This window comes from Phacochoerus africanus, chromosome 14, assembly GCF_016906955.1.
Source record: "Phacochoerus africanus isolate WHEZ1 chromosome 14, ROS_Pafr_v1, whole genome shotgun sequence".
Classification (NCBI taxonomy): Eukaryota; Metazoa; Chordata; class Mammalia; order Artiodactyla; family Suidae; genus Phacochoerus; species Phacochoerus africanus.
Genome location: NC_062557.1, coordinates 21,118,851 through 21,137,193, shown reverse-complemented (window position 1 = coordinate 21,137,193; position 18,343 = coordinate 21,118,851). Strand labels below are relative to the sequence as shown.

The 18,343-nt window shown below is 57.0% G+C and overlaps 2 protein-coding genes across 2 annotated transcripts; one reads left to right on the top strand and one right to left on the bottom strand.

Moving 5' to 3' along the window:
* Nucleotides 1-1,831: 1,831 nt before the first annotated feature.
* Nucleotides 1,832-2,995, top strand: GAST (gastrin). Its single transcript, XM_047758101.1, has 2 exons — nt 1,832-2,685; nt 2,811-2,995. Exons 1-2 carry the CDS (start codon nt 2,322-2,324, stop codon nt 2,912-2,914), a joined length of 468 nt encoding a protein of 155 aa, XP_047614057.1. The 5' UTR covers nt 1,832-2,321; the 3' UTR covers nt 2,915-2,995.
* Nucleotides 2,996-6,426: 3,431 nt separating this feature from the next.
* HAP1 (huntingtin associated protein 1) lies at nt 6,427-16,404 on the bottom strand. The gene is made up of 12 exons (XM_047758861.1): nt 15,928-16,404; nt 14,892-14,971; nt 14,366-14,482; nt 14,056-14,240; nt 13,745-13,883; nt 13,600-13,666; nt 11,172-11,302; nt 10,462-10,536; nt 10,029-10,184; nt 9,803-9,894; nt 9,451-9,489; nt 6,427-8,548 (listed from the first exon to the last, which is right to left on the bottom strand). The coding sequence occupies exons 1-12, from the start codon at nt 16,397-16,399 to the stop codon at nt 8,107-8,109; spliced, it is 1,995 nt and encodes a 664-aa protein (XP_047614817.1). The 5' UTR covers nt 16,400-16,404; the 3' UTR covers nt 6,427-8,106.
* Nucleotides 16,405-18,343: the final 1,939 nt, after the last annotated feature.

Below are 18,343 nucleotides of genomic sequence, written 5' to 3'. Positions count from 1 at the left end.
TACTATCTTGCTTTGAAAACAAAATGAGGGAGCCTCGAAGTGCAAGAGGCTCAAGGACCTGGCTCTGAGGCCAGGGAGGGGGAGGGTGCCAGGGCTCAGGGAGGAAGGGCAGATCTGAGAGATGGAGGGAGCTGCAGGCTGAGTCCAGCCCAGGGCGGAGGGCATGGTGTGGTGGGGCGGGGCGGGGGGGGGGGCGCTCAGGATTTTCCAGGTAAGGGAGGTGAAGGGGGTTCAGAGGTAATCAGATTCCGTCGCCAGGCAGAGAGCGTGGGCCCATCAGACCACAGCCCGTTGCTCCCGATAACTGTGACACGTCCTGTTTGCAGAGACCGGCCAGCGGACAGGGGATCGATGTGTCTCTCCATATTCACACCCTCCCTGCTCTGCAAACATCAGCGGGATGCATGCGAAATGAGCTTCGTCTGAATATCTCACTTAGTCCATCCAAATGGGATATGGCCCAAGGATCTGATCACCAGGCCTCTGACCCCCGGGGACATGGTGGGGGTTCTGTTCCTGACCCCAAGGAGTCTGTCTCCCGCCTGCCCTCAAGCCCAGCTGAAGAACTGGCCCCCAGCCCTGCTCCTGCCCTTCACCCGCGGAGTTTACCTCCCACCCCCTTCCCTTCCCCCACATCCGGATGAGTGATAAATGACAGGGTGGGGCAGGGTGAGGTCCCTGTGCCATCCCCCCTCCACGGCAATGGGGAGCCTGGTGTCCTGGGGGCGGAGGGCTTGGGAGGGGCCCTGAGGGCGCTATAAATCAGGGCTGGAGCACCCAGCAGAATGGAGAACTGAGGCACCAGGCCAACAGCAGCACACCTGCCTCCCAGCTCTGCAGGTGAGAGCACCCGGAAGGGAGGGGAGAGGCTGGGACGTGGGTTGAGGGGACCCCTGCCCTCATCAAGTTGCCGGGCTCATGCCGCAGCGCCTCCAGGGCTGGGACACTTCCCTTGGCCCAGAGCCGGGTTAGGTCTCAACTCTAGGACCTTGCCTTTGAGCTGCCCTGCTGCCTCAACCAGGGCCCCGCCCGGACCCTCTGACTCCACGCTCACCCCAGCCCTGCGAGGTGAGGACAAGGGCTATTCTCCCATCTCTCCGGTGAGAAAACTGAGGCCCAGGGGGAGATGTGACTTGCCTAAAGTCACACAAATTGGGCAGGGTTAGAACTGGAACCCAGGGCTTCCGGACCCCTCACGAGCTCTTTGCTAGACCAGCACTGTCTAATGGAACTTTCCATGACGGTGGTAATATTCCATATCCTCACTGTCCAGCATGGCATCCACCAGCCACGCGTGCACTGGGAATGCGGCTAGGGCCATGGAGGAATCCTTTAATTTTCATTAATTGGAATATGAAGAGCCGCGTATGACTGGGGGCTACCTACCATTTTGGACACTACAGCTCGAGGTTACTGATTTTTCTACTTTGTTATCTTGGCAGCAGAACTCTCCCAAAGGAAACCTAACAGAGACTACAGATAAAAACAGTATTTTATTGGGAGTTCCCGTCGTGGCGCAGTGGTTAATGAATCTGACTAGGAACCATGAGGTTGCGGGTTCGATCCCTGGCCGTGCTCAGTGGGTTAAGAATCCGGCGTTGCCGTGAGCTGTGGTGTAGGTCGCAGATGCGGCTCGGATCCCGCGTTGCTGTGGCTCTGGCATAGGCCAGTGGCTACAGCTCCAATTCAACCCCTGGCCTGGGAACCTCCATATGCCGCCGGAGCGGCTCAAGAAAAGACAAAAAAAAAAAAACAGTATTTTATTAATACAAATGTGTTCTTAGAAATCAATTTTTTTAATCATCTATTTCTAGCAAAGCCAATCAGAACAATGAGGCTAAAAGAACACAGTCACGTTGAATGCTGAAAATAGAATTGCAGATTTATTTGCATATCCAGTTTATTTCTGTATTCCGGTTGGCCCCAAAGTGGTTCACCTTGACACAGAGCAGCAAATGGTGGCAGTGGCGAGGGAGGAGGGTTTAACGGCTTAATTACAACCACGGGATAGTCCTCCCTTAAGGAAAAATGGCAGGAGAACCTTCCCTCGGAGGGCTGTGCAAAAACAGGGTAACACCCCACCCCTGGCCCGGGGAATGTGTTGGTGGGTTTCAAAGAAGTACTGTGTGCAGCTGAGTGTGCATGTCCTCTTGGCATTACTATTTCAAAGTTCACTTAACATTGCAAGACTCAAACATTGCAGAGCCGCTCACATGGCCTCAAATTCTGCAGAACGGTTTGGAAAGCAGCGATCTGAGATTTAAATTCCTCCTACCCTACGACTGGGGTAGGAAGGGAGCAAAGAGGCAAGACCTGAGTTTATGGGGCAAGAGAGGAGCTGGCAGGATCTGGAGGAACAGGTCCCAAACCCACACAGAATTACAGACCCGTCAGCAGGGAGGGTCCTGACCCTGCCTCTGGTACCTGGACAGCCCTCACCTTTAAGCTCGTCATCTCTCTCCTCTGCAGTCAAGATGCAGCGACTCTGCGCCTATGTCCTGATCCTGGTGCTGGCTCTGGCCGCCTGCTCTGAAGCTTCTTGGAAGCCTGGCTTCCAGCTGCAAGATGCGTCCTCGGGACCAGGAGCCAACAGGGGCAAAGAGCCACATGGGCTGGATGGGCTTGGCCCAGCCTCTCACCGCCGAAGGCAGCTGGGGCTCCAGGGGCCCCCTCACCTGGTGGCAGGTAGGAGCTGCTGACAGCCATCCCTGCTTGCCTTGCCCAGCCCCCCAGGCTGACCCTGCCCTCAGACTCCAGAGGCAAGACCTCCTTCCCCCATCTTCACCTCCCCTTCCACCTCTGACCCTTAGACCTGGCCAAGAAGCAGGGGCCGTGGATGGAGGAGGAAGAAGAAGCATATGGATGGATGGACTTCGGCCGCCGCAGTGCTGAGGAAGGAGACCAACGTCCCTAGAACCGAGCTCCAGAGCCCAGCCACCTCCCAGGCCAGCCCAGTCCAGCCACATGAAAGCCAAGTCCCAATAAACTAGCTTCCAATGGATCACATGTGTCAAGTGTCATGAGGCAGGGGAGGGGGGGGTTCAGGCAGGGTTGAGGTGGGAGGGGGGCTGAGCACTCCCCTGGAGGCAGGAGACTAAGTCTTCCAACTGTCCCCAGGGCCTAACATTGAACAAGTCTCTATTGTGCGGGTGAGAGAATACACGGTGGGGTCACAACCAGACTGTGCTTCGAAGAGAGGAATCCCGGTCATGCCTCTCCAAGTTCAACCATCAAGTGCTTCCCACTGCACTTCGAATAAAACCTAGGCCCTTGGAGTTCCCGTCGTGGTTCAGCAGAAACGAATCTGACTAGCATCCGTGAGGATGTGGGTTCCATCCCTTAACCCCACTCAGTGGGTAAAGGATCCAGCGTTGCAGTGAGCTGTGGTGTAGGTCGCAGACACAGCTCAGATCTGGCGTTGCTATACTTTGGCATAGGCTGGAGGCTACAGCTCCGATTCGACCCCTAGCCTGGGAACCTCCATATGCTGCTGGTGCAGCCCTAAAAAGACAAAAACCTAGGCTACTTGCTGGAGCCCTAAGAGCTAGCTCTGCCATCGGAATCCCTGTCATGGGCACCACATTCCTTTCTCCTTCCTCGTCCTTTCTGCTACCCAAACACCTCATGCTCTTTCCTGCTCAGAACCTTTGTCCTTCCTGTTCCCTGGGCCTGGAATGCTTTTCCCTGGGCACAAACATGGCCGGCCCCTCTTTTTCTCTTGGTCTCCATTGAAATGCCTCTTCCTGAGAGCCCAGCCCTCTCTGCTCCTCACCCTTCGCACACAGCCCCCAGCAGTCTGTAATCACAGAATAACATTTTCCTGTAGAGCGCATTTCACAATCTGTAGTTGTTTTGTTTGCCAGTTTATTGTCTGCCTCCCTAGCTAGAAGGGAAACTCTGTTAAGAGTGGGGACCACGTGTCCCTCTTCCCTGCTGTATCCCCAGCGCCAAGAGCAGGAGGTACCCCGTAAATATTTATCAGAGGGATAGGCGAGCAGCCGGCACACACACATGGCACTTCACCCATATTCCCTCACTGCTCTTGTGCCTGTCACAGCATCCTTCCTTCCACATGCACAAGCTACCCTCCACCCGAGGGCTTTCAGAGTGCAAGGCTGGCTGGAAATTCTGAGGCGTGAGTGCCTCCAGAAGCATCTCTCAGTCCATAACAGATGAGAACTGGAGGATAAATACCCCAGCCCCCTCACCCCTGGGGTGGGGTAACTGAAGTGTGTGCTACTCTGACTCCCCAAGGTCCCCAGTAGCGTTGAGCTCTAGTTACCCCCAACAGTGACCTGCTCAACCACATCTTTCATCCCTTCCCTTCTCTGTCTCACATCCTTAAACTGTTACCAGTGTTTCCTGGGATCACCACCCAGATAAACTCTGTGCGCTCAAATCCTCATCTCCACGTCTGCATCCGGTGGAACACATCCTAAGACAGCTGGTCCTAGAAGGGGCTGCAGGAAGCAAGACCCCCACAAGGGGATTCTGAGGTCTGATTCTGCACTGGTCAGCCCCTGTCACTGTGATAAACGGGGTGCTGATAATGCCTGAAGCACCTCCAATCATCTGTGGACTCCCACCTTATACCACAATTCCATTCTATTTTTTTTATTTTTTATTTTTTATTTTTTATTTTTGTCTTTTGTCCTTTTAGGGCCGCACTCGCGGCATATGGAGGTTCCCAGGCTAGGTGTCTCATGCCGGAGCCACAGCAATGCCAGATCCAAGCTACACCACAGCTCACGGCCACGCCGAATCCTCAACCCACTGAGCAGGCCAGGGATCAAACCCGCAACCTCATGGTTCCTAGTCGGATTTGTTTCTGCTGCGCCACGATGGGAATTCCCACATTCCATTCTAGCAAGCCTACCTCTCTGAGCCTTTGGATCTATCTCTTCCTCGGTACCTCTGCTGAGGCCACTCAAGCATCTTCCATTCTGTCACCACAGACCATGGTTTTGTCCAAGCTTCGAGGCATTCTTCTCAGCGAGGCATTAGACTCCAGGTGTCTTTGCCAGGAAATCCAATCCTGAGTCACAGCTGCATACCCCCCTCTCCCGTGTCAAGAAACTCTCCCCTGTCCAATCATTCCGTCCTTCTCCAGCTCGCCCTCCCTGGTCTGCCAGTCACGGAAACCCGCTCCTCTATATGTTGTCCTGGTTCCTGCTGGTACATATTATCCAAGCTCTTTAGGTCCTGCAGCACTGGAGGTGAATAAGCCCTTTCTTCTCGTGTCTGGGACAGTATCAAGACTTGATGTCAGCTTTTGCCAAGACTCGATGTTAGTTTTTGGTGGAGAAACCCCTTAAGGGAGGCAGGCCAAATCTTGAGTAGTATCACCTTTTTTTTTTTTTTCTTTTTTCTGGGGCTGCTCCCGCAGCATGTGGAGGTTCCCAGGCTAGGGGTTGAATCAGAGCTGTAGCTGCCAGCCTATGCCAGAGCCACGGCAACGCGGGATCCGAGCTGCGTCTGCAACCTACACCACAGCTCACGGCAACGTGGGATCCTTAACCCACTGAGCGAGGCCAGGGATTGGACCCGCAACTTCATGGTTCCTACTCGGGTTCATTCACCCCTTGGCCACGACGGGAACTCCAAGAAGCATCATCTTAAGTGGCATCTGCCTCAAGGAGGTCTTTGCGGTTGCCAGGTGACACTATGTCCGGACCTTAACCCACTGAGCTACAACGGGAACTCCTAAACTACCTGTTTTCAAATGCTGTTGTAGGTCTGCTAATGGGGACCTCCACCCAAGACTGTGGTGACCCTCATTCCTGCTGTCCCCTTCACAGCCGGGTACTGAGTCAGGATCCCTGGAGCAGAAAGGATCAAGGAAAGGGGGCCTGTCCAAGCATGGGCTCTGGAGGCCCAAGGGCTCGGGTTCAAATCCCAGCTCCACAACCTGCTGTTAGACTTGTGGGAGGGTCACCTCACCTGCCGGGGTGTCAGTTTCATCCTCTATTTATCAGATTACCCACCACCTCACAGGGGCAATCGATATGATTATGCATTTAATCAAAGCCCCTGGCACATCATTCAATCCCGGAGCCCATCCTCTCCCCATAGCTTTGTGCGCACATGCACACACACACACGCACACACACACTCCTGAGAAAGATGGCAGAGGCTGGGCCAGGTAGCACACAGGTCCTTTATTTCCTGCAGCAGCACGGACACGGGCTGACAAGCAACAGGAGCATAAGAAGCACTGCGGGGAGCCGGGCAGGAAGGACAGGGGCCTGAGCCCCAGGGCCCAGCTGCTTATGAGTAAACGGTGAGAAAAGGAAAAACATCTAGAACAAGGAAACCAGGAAGGACGTGGCGGAGTGACAGGGCCTTGGAAGGGAGCCTGGACACACAGGCCACAGGCAAGGAGGTGGGGGTGGGGGTGGGGGTGGGGTGGGCCCACCCCTGGGCAGAGGGACTCCTCCCTCACCCACGCAGAGACCCTTCCAGTTACAAACGCTGATAGTGAAGCACTGAGGAGAAAGGGCCAAGACTGAGAGAAGACGACCAGGTCCCTAAGAGTCAGCAAGGACTTTAATTAGGGGGCACCTTGTGAGCTCAGAACAGTTTCCTACACCCAGGGCCAGCCCCACCTCCAGCTCAGAGCTGGGTCTGGTAGCTGGTGGGCCTCCCCCGGGGCTTCTTACGCCCTCTGGGCCACCATGTGATCCAGGCCCAGCAGCCACAGCTCCTGCACCAGCCGCAGGACGAGGGTCGGGGTTCCTTCAGCCTGTCCCAGAAGAGGTCGAGGCCCCAAGTTCTGGCCCCGGTTCATCAGGACAGAAGGTAGGCTGGTAGGCTGGTGACAGACCGGGGGTCCTGTTTTGGAGCCTGGGAAAGAGGGTCTGGGGAGCGCGGCGGGGGCTGGGGGGGGGGTGCTTGGCCTGGCTGCGGAAGGAGGGCCCTCAGGCTGTCTGTGGGGCCTCTGCAGGCTGCTGGGAAACAGCAAAGCCTGGAAGAGAAGGGGGCGGATGTGAACTGGGAGTCTGAGGACCAGAGACCTGGCCTGGGCAGCAGGCAGGAGCTGGGCCTGGTCAGCTGTATCGGACAGAGACAGCCACCACTGGCAGTCACGCAGGTGGTCCACTGCCCGGCCGCAGAGGTCCCTGTACCGTTTTCAACCTGTACAACCTTACATGGCGACCCTGAGGAGGCCACCCAGCAGGGACCAAAGGGCCATCAGAGGCAGGGCAGGCCAGATGTAACGGTGAGGCTGCCAACAGGTTATAAACTTCATGGCTGACCCAGGACAGGGTGAGAGGGGAGAGATGAGTCGGGGAAGCATCAAGAAAACAGGCTCAGTGACCTTGAACGTTCCTCTCTGAACCTCAGTTTCCTCACCAAATGGGGATAATACCTACCTACAGGGATGCGAGGATTAGAGGAGACAATTCCGTCGCTAACTCATCTTTGGTATCTCCGGGAGCTCCCTGAAGAGAAGGCTCGCATGGCCCAGCACACGGCCTGCGCTCAGCAGGTGCTGCTCCCCAACCTCTGGGGTTTCCAGCTGGGGAGAGGAGACCCTAACCCCACCCCCATCATCCTGTAGGAGACCCTAGCCCACCTTCAGGCTCACCCAGGGGGCTGGTCCAACGGTGGCCCTTGCTGGTGGAGGCCTTCGTCCCAATGGCCTGGGTGGCCCGAGAAGGCCCCTCTTCCTCCCAGGCCCTGGGAGGGTGGTTGGCCCTTTCCTCCTCCAGCCTCCAAAAGTCCTAGGTCGACACCCCAGGCTGCTGCTCTGCGATCCCGCCCCCCATGTTTGTGTTGGCCTGCTGCTGCCACTGCTGCAGGGTTGGGGAGCCTTGGGGATGAGGGAGGTGGGATGGGGATGGGGCGGGCAGAGACAGGAAGCTGAGGCGCTGTGGGGGGCTGCAGTCCCAGCCCCTGACCTCCAGCCCAGCCCCAGGAGAGAAGAGGGCGGAGATCTAGAATCCTATGCAAATTCCACATAAGTAAGCATCGGGGCCACAGTTCCTACCAAGGGGGACCCAAGGTGCCTATGTAAATGATATGCAAAGTCCATGCAAATCAGCACGCTGGGGAGGGCCAGCCTGGGGTAAGTGAGCACTTGAGGGGCTCGCCTACCCTCACCTTTCATCTGCTTGACGATCTGCAGTTTGTCCAACTGGCCGGAGGGAGGCCCCCATGGGAGCACTCACCTTTCTGGAGCATCTTCTGCCTCAGCTGCTGCCTGTAATGGGCATCCTGCCAGTTGGCCAGCTGCTGGAGGACATACTTCATGTCCAGGTGTGAGGGGCCAAAGCCACCGGCCCCCGGGGCCGAGGTCACCGTGCTCGTCCGCGTTGCCTCATCCAACTCCAGTTCCACCTCCTCCCAGGCCTCGGCCTCCTCGGACACCAGCTCGGCCTCTTCCGACACCCCCTCCTCAGCCGGCACCGCCTCTTCGGTGACCCCCAGCTCCTCCTCCTCGGGCACCAACTCCTCCGCAGGCACGAACTCCTCGGCCGGCATCAGCCCCTCCTCGGCCTCGAGGCCCTGCTTCTCCTCTCGCTCCTCACTGTAGTGCAGCTCATACCTGGGCAGGGAGGCAGCAAAGTCTTTCCATACCCACCCCCCAAAGCCAGAGCCCCCCCACCCTTCACTCCTTGGCACATCGCCAGCCACTGGCGCTCAGGCCCGCTCCTGCCCTCCGCCCCAGTCTGCACACAGACGCTGATGGTTACTCCCCAGTTCTGTTCCCGCCTGGGGAGGGGCAGCTGAGTACCAGCCTCAAGGCTTCAAACCCCGAGCCCATGCCTCTGGCAAAAAGAATGGTCACCAGCCCTGCCTTCCCCTAGCAAAGCCACCCAGCTGCACGGAACAGACCAGCAGGAAGACCAGCCTCCTGCCCGGCTCCTTTACTACTTAACCCTCGCAACCTAGTTGCCAGACAAACAAATCCTTTTTATTTTCTTTTTATGACTGTACCAGCAGCACACGAAAGTTCCTGGACTAGGGGTCAAATCACAACTGCAGCTGAGGCGTATGCCACAGCCAAGGCAATACTGGATCCCTGCTGCATCTTGACCTATGCTGCAGTTTGCAGTGATGCCGGATCCTTAACCCGCTGAGCAAGGCCAGGGATCAGGCCTGCATCCTCATGGACACTATGCTGGGTTCTTAACCTGCTGAGCCGCAATGGAACTCCCAAGCAAATCCATTTTAGTAAGGCTCAGACAGGTCAAGTGACTTGCCCAAAGACACACAGCCAGTAAAGGGATCAAGGTGGGGTTGAGTCCCCGCCATCCTCAGCTCCTAGGCCAGGGTTCATTCGCCTCTCGGCCCCTGGTCAGGTGAAGGGATGGCTTTGGCCCCACTTGGTGACACCTCAAATCAGACAGCCCCCTATGGGGCAAGATCTGAAGGCAATGGAGGCAGGTGGTTGTCTAGAAGCTGAAAGGTGAGGGCAGGTGAAGAGGGAGGCCCTGGAAGGCTTACCCCAGGTCTGATGTCTCCTCTGGAGTCACTTCATAATTCCTTCAATAGAGAAAAGGGCCTACACTTGTCACGAGGCAACGGGAAGCTCAAAGAGCTAAATCCCTGGGGCCCCGTCACGCAGAAAAACCCCAGAGAAATGATGGACCCAGAACGTGTACCCAGATGAAAGGTGTTGAACAGAAAGGGGCCGGGGACCAATGAGGCAGGAGAAGGGGTACTGCGGGGGTGGGGGGGAGTGCAGGTCAGAGGTCAGAGCTCGGGCAAGCCCTTCCCACTAACACAAAGGCTGCTGCCCACCAGGCAGGCAGGAATGTGGGCAGGGCAGGCAAGGGTCTCTGGGCCCAGAGCGCACCTTTCCATAAAAAACACCCGGTCTGAGATAATCCTCCTTATAGACGTTCTGAGCTCCTCAGCCAGGGTCTCCTGAAAGTCAGGAAGCGCCTCCTAGGGTAGCGAGGGGGACATTACCAGAGGTGCCCCCCAGGACCCCCCCACCTGTACCTCCAAGCACAGGAAGGGACAGCAGATAGACACAAGTCACACAGAGGTAAGGGGCGGGCAGCCGGGGGGGGCCTCACCAGAGGTACAGTGTATGTGTAGTGGGTGACAGAGCCAGTGGACACGGGGGCTTGCTGGCGGAGTGTCCGCACCTCGTCCTGGGCCTCAATCAGCATGCCCCCACACTCCGAGTACTTCTCCCGAAGGTCCTGCAGCTGGGAACCGGCCCACAAGCTCTGCCCACTCTCTCCCCGGGGACTGGGGAGCCTGGGCCAAGAGGCAAGAGGCCCAGGCTCCAGACCCACCTAATGACACGCAGGGGGACCCCACTCCACTCAGACTCTGATGAACTGCCACCTTCCAGGCCCTGTGCCAGAGACTGAGGGTACGGAAAGGACAGACCCTGTCGCTGCTGCAAAGAGCTTGTCCTCTCAGGAGTCAGGTGGCAGCTCAAGGGTCCCAGGTTCCCCACCCCCGCAGGACTCTGAGCTGGGAACTCAGGGGAAGGCTCACCTCATCCTGGAGCTGCATCTGGATTTCTTTCTCAGAAGCCAGCTGCTGCTGCAACTTCTCAGTCTCCACCCCATACTGGAAGGACCAAGACCAGTGAACCCCCACCCAGGCCTCCCACTCCCAGGCCCCGCCCCCCGCTTCTGGCAAGTCTCCCCAGGCACATCAGTGAGTCTCTGGCAGCTCTTTTTTTGGTTTAGGGCTGCACCTGCGGCATATGGAGGTTCCCAGGCTAGGGGTCAAACCAGAGCTACCGCTGCTGGCCTACGACATGGCCACAGCAACGCAGGATCCGAGCCACATCTGCAACCTACACCACAGCTCACGGCAACACTGGATCCTGAATCCACTGAGCGAGGCCAGGGATTGAACCCATCTCCTCATGGATACTAGTCGGGTTCATTACCACTGAGCCATGACAGGAACTCCTCTCTGGCAGCTCTTTAAAAAAAGAAGTGCCACGGGATAAAGCCAAAGAAGGTGAGGGAGTCATGTGACCTGGTTCCTGGACCATCCCGTGTCCCTCTTTGGGCTCGGTCCCTGACTTGGGACGAGGGGACAGGACAAGGAGCTCTCTGAGGTCTCCTCCAACTCTGACACTGACCCAGAGAGGGGCCTTGGGCCTCTGAGCTGAGAGCGCCATGGGGTGGGGGCAGGGGGAAGGGGGCATGGCCCTGGCAAGAGGAGGGAGCCCCGCACAAGCCCCAACGCACCGACCAGCAGCACTGCTGCAGCTTCACCACCTGGGCCCGCAGCTGGGTGACCTCCCTCTGCTGCTGCTCAAAGTTCTCCATCCGGAGCGCCAGCACCTCCGACAGCTCGGCCATCTGCTGGCTGGCCTCCGCTGGGGGGGAGGGTGGAGGTCAGCCCTGGCTCTCCAGGCCCTCAGCCTCCCAGACGCCTCCATCGCCAGTGCCCCTCAGCTCCTGCCGAGTACCCAAGGTTCCACAGAGCTTGGCATCCCTCACTCGGGCCTTCCTTCTTTTTCTTTTTTTTTTGTCTTTTGTCCTTTTTTTTTTGTTGTTGTTGTTGTTGTTGTTGTCGTTGTTGTTGCTATTTCTTGGGCCGCTCCCACGGCATATGGAGGTTCCCAGGCTAGGGGTTGAATCGGAGCTGTAGCCACCGGCCTACGCCAGAGCCACAGCAACTCGGGATCCCAGCAGCGTCTGCAACCTACACCACAGCTCACGGCAACGCCAGATCGTTAACCCACTGAGCAAGGCCAGGGACCGAACCCGCAACCTCATGGTTCCTAGTCCGATTTGTTAACCACTGCGCCACGACGGGAACTCTTTTTGTGTGTGTGTGTGTGTCTTTTGTCTTTTTAGGGCCACACGCTCAGCATATGGATGCTCCCAGGCTGGGGTCAAATCAGAGCTACAGCTGCCAGCCCACCCCACAGCCATACCCGATCCAAGCCATGTCTGCAACCTACAGATCCTTTACCCACTGAGCAAGGCCGGGGATCAAACTCGCATCCTCATGGATACTAGTCAGGTTCATTAACAACTGAGCCATGACGGGAACTCTGGGTCTTCAGTTTCAGTACACATTTCTGACTGACATAGGGCAAGTGAGTCAGCAAGACCAGCCCCAGCCCTCACTGAGCTCCAGACTCGTGAGGAGACTCAGGGAAAAAGAATCACAGTCATGCATATCACGGGCTGGGATGCAGCACGGCTAACAGGTGTGGCAGGGGCATCGATGCAGCAGCCAGGCCAGCCTGGCACAATCTGAGAAGCTAAGACTGCCACAGGGCAAATGGGGCTCACCAGGCAGAAGGGAAGGCAGGGCCAAGGCAGGGTGTGGAGAGACCCAGAGGCAATTATGGGACATCAGGAAAGGGTGGCAGGGCAGTGGACAGGTTAGGGAGGCTGGGGCTTATTATGTGGACAGTGGGAAGTTTTTGAGGGGTTTTAGGCAGGGGAGCGACATAAACAGATTTTTTTTTTTTTAGGGCCGCACTCACAGCTTATGGAAGTTCCCAAGCTAGGGATTAAATTGGAGCTACAGCCACCGACCTACACCACAGCCACAGCAACACCAGATCCAAGCCGAGTCTGCAAGCTACACCACAGCTCACAGCAAGGCCGGATCCCCAACCCACTGAGCAAGGCCAAAGATGGAACCCACATTCTCACGCATGGATTTCTTTCTGCTGCACCACGATGGGAATTCCCTGTTGTTTTTTTAAGACCCCACCTGAGGCATATGGAAGTTTCCAGGCTAAGGATTGAATCACAAGCTGCACCTGCATGCCTATGCCACAGCCACAGCAACACCGAATCCGAACTCCATCCATGACCTACACCGCAGCTTGTGGTAACACCAGATCCTTAACCCACTGAGCGAGGCAAGGGATGGAACCTGCATCCTCATGGACACTATGTCAGGTTCTTAACCCCACAGTGGGAACTCCCAGATCTGGTTTTACAAAATCCCTTTGGGCTGTGTGCAGAGGGCCTGGAATAGCAGGAGTGGAGGCAGAGAGAGCAGTTAAGAGGTGGCCTGGGCTAGAGGCAGCTGGGGTGGGCAAGAGAACAGAGACATGAGCCTATCCTAGGAGGTAGAAGCAACAGAACGTGGGGACTCGCTCCAACTCCAGGGGCCTGGGACCAGGATTGGGGGGAGAGGGGCATTCAAGCAACCAGGGGCAGGGAAGGCAGATTTGGGGTGAGGGGAACAGCATGGGTTCAAGTGTTGCCATCTTGAGTCTGCATCTCCCCAGCTAGACCCCAGCTCCTCGGAGACAAATGCTGTGCCTCACTCGTCTTCATAAATTCCAGGCACAGCCTCTGCCTACTGTGTGACTCTGAACTGTCCCAGGCCCAGTGCCCAGGCTGCCTGGCCTCTAGCAGCCCCTCCCTCTCCCCAAAGAACAAAAGGAGATGGGCTCGGTGGAGCCCCCATGCATCTGTACAAAGCACTTCCTCAGCTGCCCCCCTGGAGAGGTCAGCAGGGCCAAGATCATTCATCCCCCTTCTAAAGATGAAGGTTCAGAGAGGTCAAGGAAATTGGCCAAGGTCACACAGCTAGGGAGTGCCAGAGCTGTGACTTGAATTCCAAGTCTCCGGACTCACCCTGGGCTCTTCCCTCCATTCCCCAGGACAGCCCCCTATGCCAAGCTACAAGTTCACCTACAAAACTGCTCCACGCAGTCCAGAATGAGCATCTGCTCCTCCTCCTCAAGGTCGTCGAGCTGGGAGGCCTGGAGGGAGCGAGAGAGGAAGCAGCAGGGGAGTCAACACCCCGTGCTCACCAGCGCGCCCTCTTTCCCCATCCTCACCTCCTCTCTCAGCTGCTCGTTCTCCTCCTCCAGCAGCCTCAGCTGCTCCTGCAGGGCTTCCAGCTGCGGGCAGCAGTGCGACTCTGACTCTGCCAGAGGGGTCCTAGAGGAGGGAGCCATGGGAGTCAGGGTGCAAGGGCTTGGGGGACCCAGTTCGCAGCCCACCCAGGGCCTCCCGACCCCGGGCTGCCTGCGGTGGTCGGGTACAAGGTGTCTCCATGGTGAACAAGAAAACTGGGGCTCAGAGAAGGGGTACCCAGATGCACCAGCAGGTCACGCACAGCTCTGAAGCTTTGTAGGAATGATCTCACCTCTGCTCTTCTTCTTCCTCCCCGTCTTCCTCCTCCTCTTCGTCCTCTTCCTCCTTCTCCTCTTCTTCCTCTTCTTCTTCCTCCTCCTCTTCGCCTTCCTCCTCCTCCTCTTCCTCCTCATCAGAATCCGAGTAAAGCTGGAGGAGGTCATCCCGCAGGCTCACCTGGTGCCTGAGATGTAAAATCTGGCCAGAGGAAGAAGAGCCTGGGGTCGGGGTGCAGACAGGGGCAGGCACAGATCCTGGCACAGTGAGATGGAGGCAGGCCTGAGATACGCCCCCTCCTGGTTCCTCCCCCGGCGCCCTGGTACCTCCTCCCTGGCCGAGCCCAGCATGGCTTCCAGCTTGCTGTTCTCCTCCGTCAGAACACTGTTCTGTTTCACCAGGGACCGGCCAATGCGAGCTGCCGTGTTCAGGTCCCATTCTCTCTGCAGAGGGACCCCCACCCATGGGGAAAACGTTCCTGGTTTCTGGGATCTCCCAGACAGGCGAGAGAGGCTAAGGAGTCCTCCGGGGTTAGAGGGGAGCTAGGCAACTAGGGGAAACCCTCTCTGGCCCCTGGTTCTCCAGGGTACTGGACCAGAGCCTGCAATGAACCCGCTGTGGGACCTGATTCAGTTTCCCTCGTGGGAAAAGAGCAGAACAGATCAGATGGTCCCAAGCGCTCTTCCAGCCTGGACATCTCACATCTCCCTGCCTTGCCTAAGTGGGACCCCCAGCTTGGCCCTCAGGGAGGTATGGAAGCAGACAGACTCCTCCCTACCCGCCAAGATGGGATTAAAACAGGAGTCTGGCTAAGGCTCTGCCCTGGTCCCGGGTTGAGAAGGGAGCACACACCTCCTCTAGCAAATTCATCATCACTTTGACATCTTCTTGGGTGATCTTCTTGACTGGCAGGGGCTGGTCGGGACACAGTGCTGCAAGAGAAATGGATCAGAAAACAGGGGGCATACGCCACCCCACACCCTACTGTCTCCTGCCCTCAACAGCAAAGATCAGCAATGAGGGAGAAGACCCCTTTCTGCCCCCAATATTCTCTCCACACCCCCAGTACTCAATACGTCCCTGCTTCCAGGGTCATTTTTTTTTTTTTTTTTTTTTCGTGGAAGAGGCTGGATGAGGTAGGGAGATTACAGTTCTACAGTCCCTGGAACCTAGGAGAATGGAGGCGGCTAGCGGAAGCACAGCGCCTACTGACTCATCACCCCTAACCCAGAAGGCAGCCTTAGCCAGCTCACTGGAGCCTCATGGGTCATCAAAAACCGGCACAGTCACCCATGCGTGTAGTGAGGAGGAGACTTCTCCAGCACTGGAGTGGGGCACACCTGAGCCTCTAGACCCAACCCAGAGATCTCCAGCGACCCAAGAGAGGGTGGGAGGGCAGAGGAGAGGCAGCATCTGATGCTCGATTGGTCGAGGTGGAAGCGCGATCTTGACCCCGGCAGCCAAGAGGTTGGCAAATACCCCCTCTGCCCACCCACCTCCCGTTCGCTGGCGCGGCAGACAAGCGCAGGCTCAGGGCGCACCGGGCAGCGCCCTCCCGCAGCCCCCCGCCCCTCTCCCGGCACTGCGGTAGCCCGGGAAGGGGGCCACTGAGAGTGCGCAGAACTACCGCAGCAACAGGCGCGAAGAGGTGGGAGGGGAGCGTTCGAGTCCCGGGACCCAACCCACAGGCAGGAAATCAGGGAACGAGAGAAGGGGAGAGGAGAAGAGGAAGAGGCGACCGGAGAGGCACCGCAGAATGTGACATCTCCAGGGTGGCTGGAGAGGTGGGACTGAGCACCAGAGGGGATGGGGCGCCTGGACCGGAAGGGACCCCCCTCCTCCCTGCTGCTGTCCCACCCGCTCTGAGGACCCGGGGACCCTAGTTTACCTTCCTCTAACTCTCGAATAAAGGCGGCGCGCTCGGGGCCAGACACCTCAGGCCGCCGGCTGATGCAGGCAGCTGGCGTCTTCCAGATGCCCGCCGCCTTTCCAGTCCCCAAGCCATTGGCTTGGGAACCAAAAGGCCCTCGGAATATAAAGCGAGTCCACGGCACGTCCGAGTTGTCGAGCACGGACTGTGCATTCCCCTGGTCGACCGAGAATGCAGACGCGCGCTGGGCTCCTGCCTCGGATCCAGACTCGGAGGTCCGGCGAGCGCCTTCCGGGGGTCCTGAGACGCAACTGGATCCGTATCCTGCTCCCTGTCCAGCCTCGGGTGCCTGCGCAGGGACGGGTTCAGGCTCGGTGGAAGGCTGTGGAGCGGGATTGGCTGCGGACGGAGGAGAAGGGGTGACTGCTCCGGGATCCCCGGGTCCCGGCCCGTGCCCGGCGCATCCCTGCCCCAACTCTTTCGGGCGCATCTTGTGTCCGCAGTCGGCTGCCTGTCGCAGCCGGGCCTTTATAACCTGTGCCTAGATGTGCGCCCGCCGGGAGGTACCACGCGTGGGAGGGGGTGGCCTAGGGGCAACTGGTGGTGCCCGAGACGAGGGGAGGCTCGGGGGAAGAGCCAATGGGGGCGGAAAGAGAGCGCAAAAGTAAGAGAAAGGCGAAGAGAAGAAGCGAGTAAACGTTTCAGCTGGTTCCACGGGCTTGGGCTCCCAAGGCAGGCTATTCTCCCCTCTCCACCTCTTAAGAATGGTTTTGCCCAAAGCGGCCGCTTCTCCGGGATTTGGGTACAGGGACTCTGAGGTCCCTAAGTGAGCGCACCCCCTCGCTCCGCTCTAGCCCGAGGCTTTTCGGCTGCCTTCCCTGGATCTGACCTGTGAGTTGGGGCTGTATCGTGTCTTTCCTCGTTGGCTGGGAGATAAATCCAAACGCCAGGACGGTCTCCACGCGCTGCCCAGTCTGGCGCGTCACACACGGATCCTGGAGTTCATACCCCCAGCGCTCCAGCCGCTCGGCAGCCCTCTTTCTTATTTCTTGGTTCGTCTTATGGCCTTTCCTCATGCTTCACCTCTGCTTTCATTCGCTCTGCCCGACTCCTTCCACGCGGGCAAACTCCTGTTCTCCCGGAAGACCCCGCTTAGGTGTCTCCGCGTAAAGACTCCTCGGATCCCGCCCTCCTTCACGCCAGAGCATCCTTTACGCGATGACAACTGTGGTCAGACCGTGTCTCCCTCCAAGATCAGAGCTACTCCCCTTCAGCACGGGAAGCAGGTCCCTCAGAGCACAGCACAGGTCCTGGTACCTATGAGGGTCGCCATAAGTAGGTCCTGAATGAACTGTGGGGCAGCAGAGGGGTCCAGGGGCCATTTCTGTGCCTTTGGACCAGAGGAACCCACAAAACCAAAAAGAGATGGCTGCTGCACTGATTCTTTTAAAGCCTTGGGATCATTCTTGGGGTCCCAGTTTTCCTCCTCTTGAATACTGTCAATCTCCAAATCCTGTTTGATTTACCTCCTGAATATTTCTAAATGTCTGCCTCCTTGTCAGCCCTTCTGCTGTGGAGGTCTCATTCTCTCTTCTAGATTGTTGTGATTCTCCCATTCCCCCATCCCATCCCCACCCCCAGAAATCCATCTCTAGCCCATCTCTCCCATTCATACTCCATTCCAGGTCATCCTTGTCTTTTTCCGCAGCAACGCCAGATCTGAGCCACGTCTGCAACCTACACCACAGCTCACGGCAACACCGGATCCTTAACCCACTGAGCGAGGCCAGAGATCAAACCCACAACCTCATGGTTCCTAGTTGGATTCGTTAACCACTGAGCCACAATGGGAACTCCATATATGTATTTTTTACGTCTTCTTTATCCATTCATCTGTTGATGGGCACTTTACTTCCGTATCTTGGCTAATGTAAATAACACTGCTGTGAACATTAAGACTACATAAAGCATGCATGTTTTCTATGGTTTATTTGTCAGCAAAATAGTTTTCATTGAAGTATAGTTGATTTACAATATTGTATTCAATTCTGGTGTACAGAAAACTGATCCAGTTGCCCATATATATTCTTTTTCATATTCTTTTTTTTAATAGGTTAATACAAAGTATTGGATATAGGTTCCTGTGCTATACAGAAGGACCTTGCGGTTTATCTATTTTATTTTATTTTATTTTTTGTCTTTTTGCCATTTCTTGGGCTGCTCCCATGGCATATGGAGGTTCCCAGGCTAGGGATCCAATCGGAGCTGTAGCCACCGGCCTACGCCAGAGCCACAGCAACGTGGGATCCGAGCCGCGTCTGCAACCTACACCACAGCTCACGGCAACGCTGGATCCTTAACCCACTGAGCAAGGCCAGGGACTGAACCCGCAACCTCACAGTTCCTAGCCATGATGGGAACTCCTATTTATCTA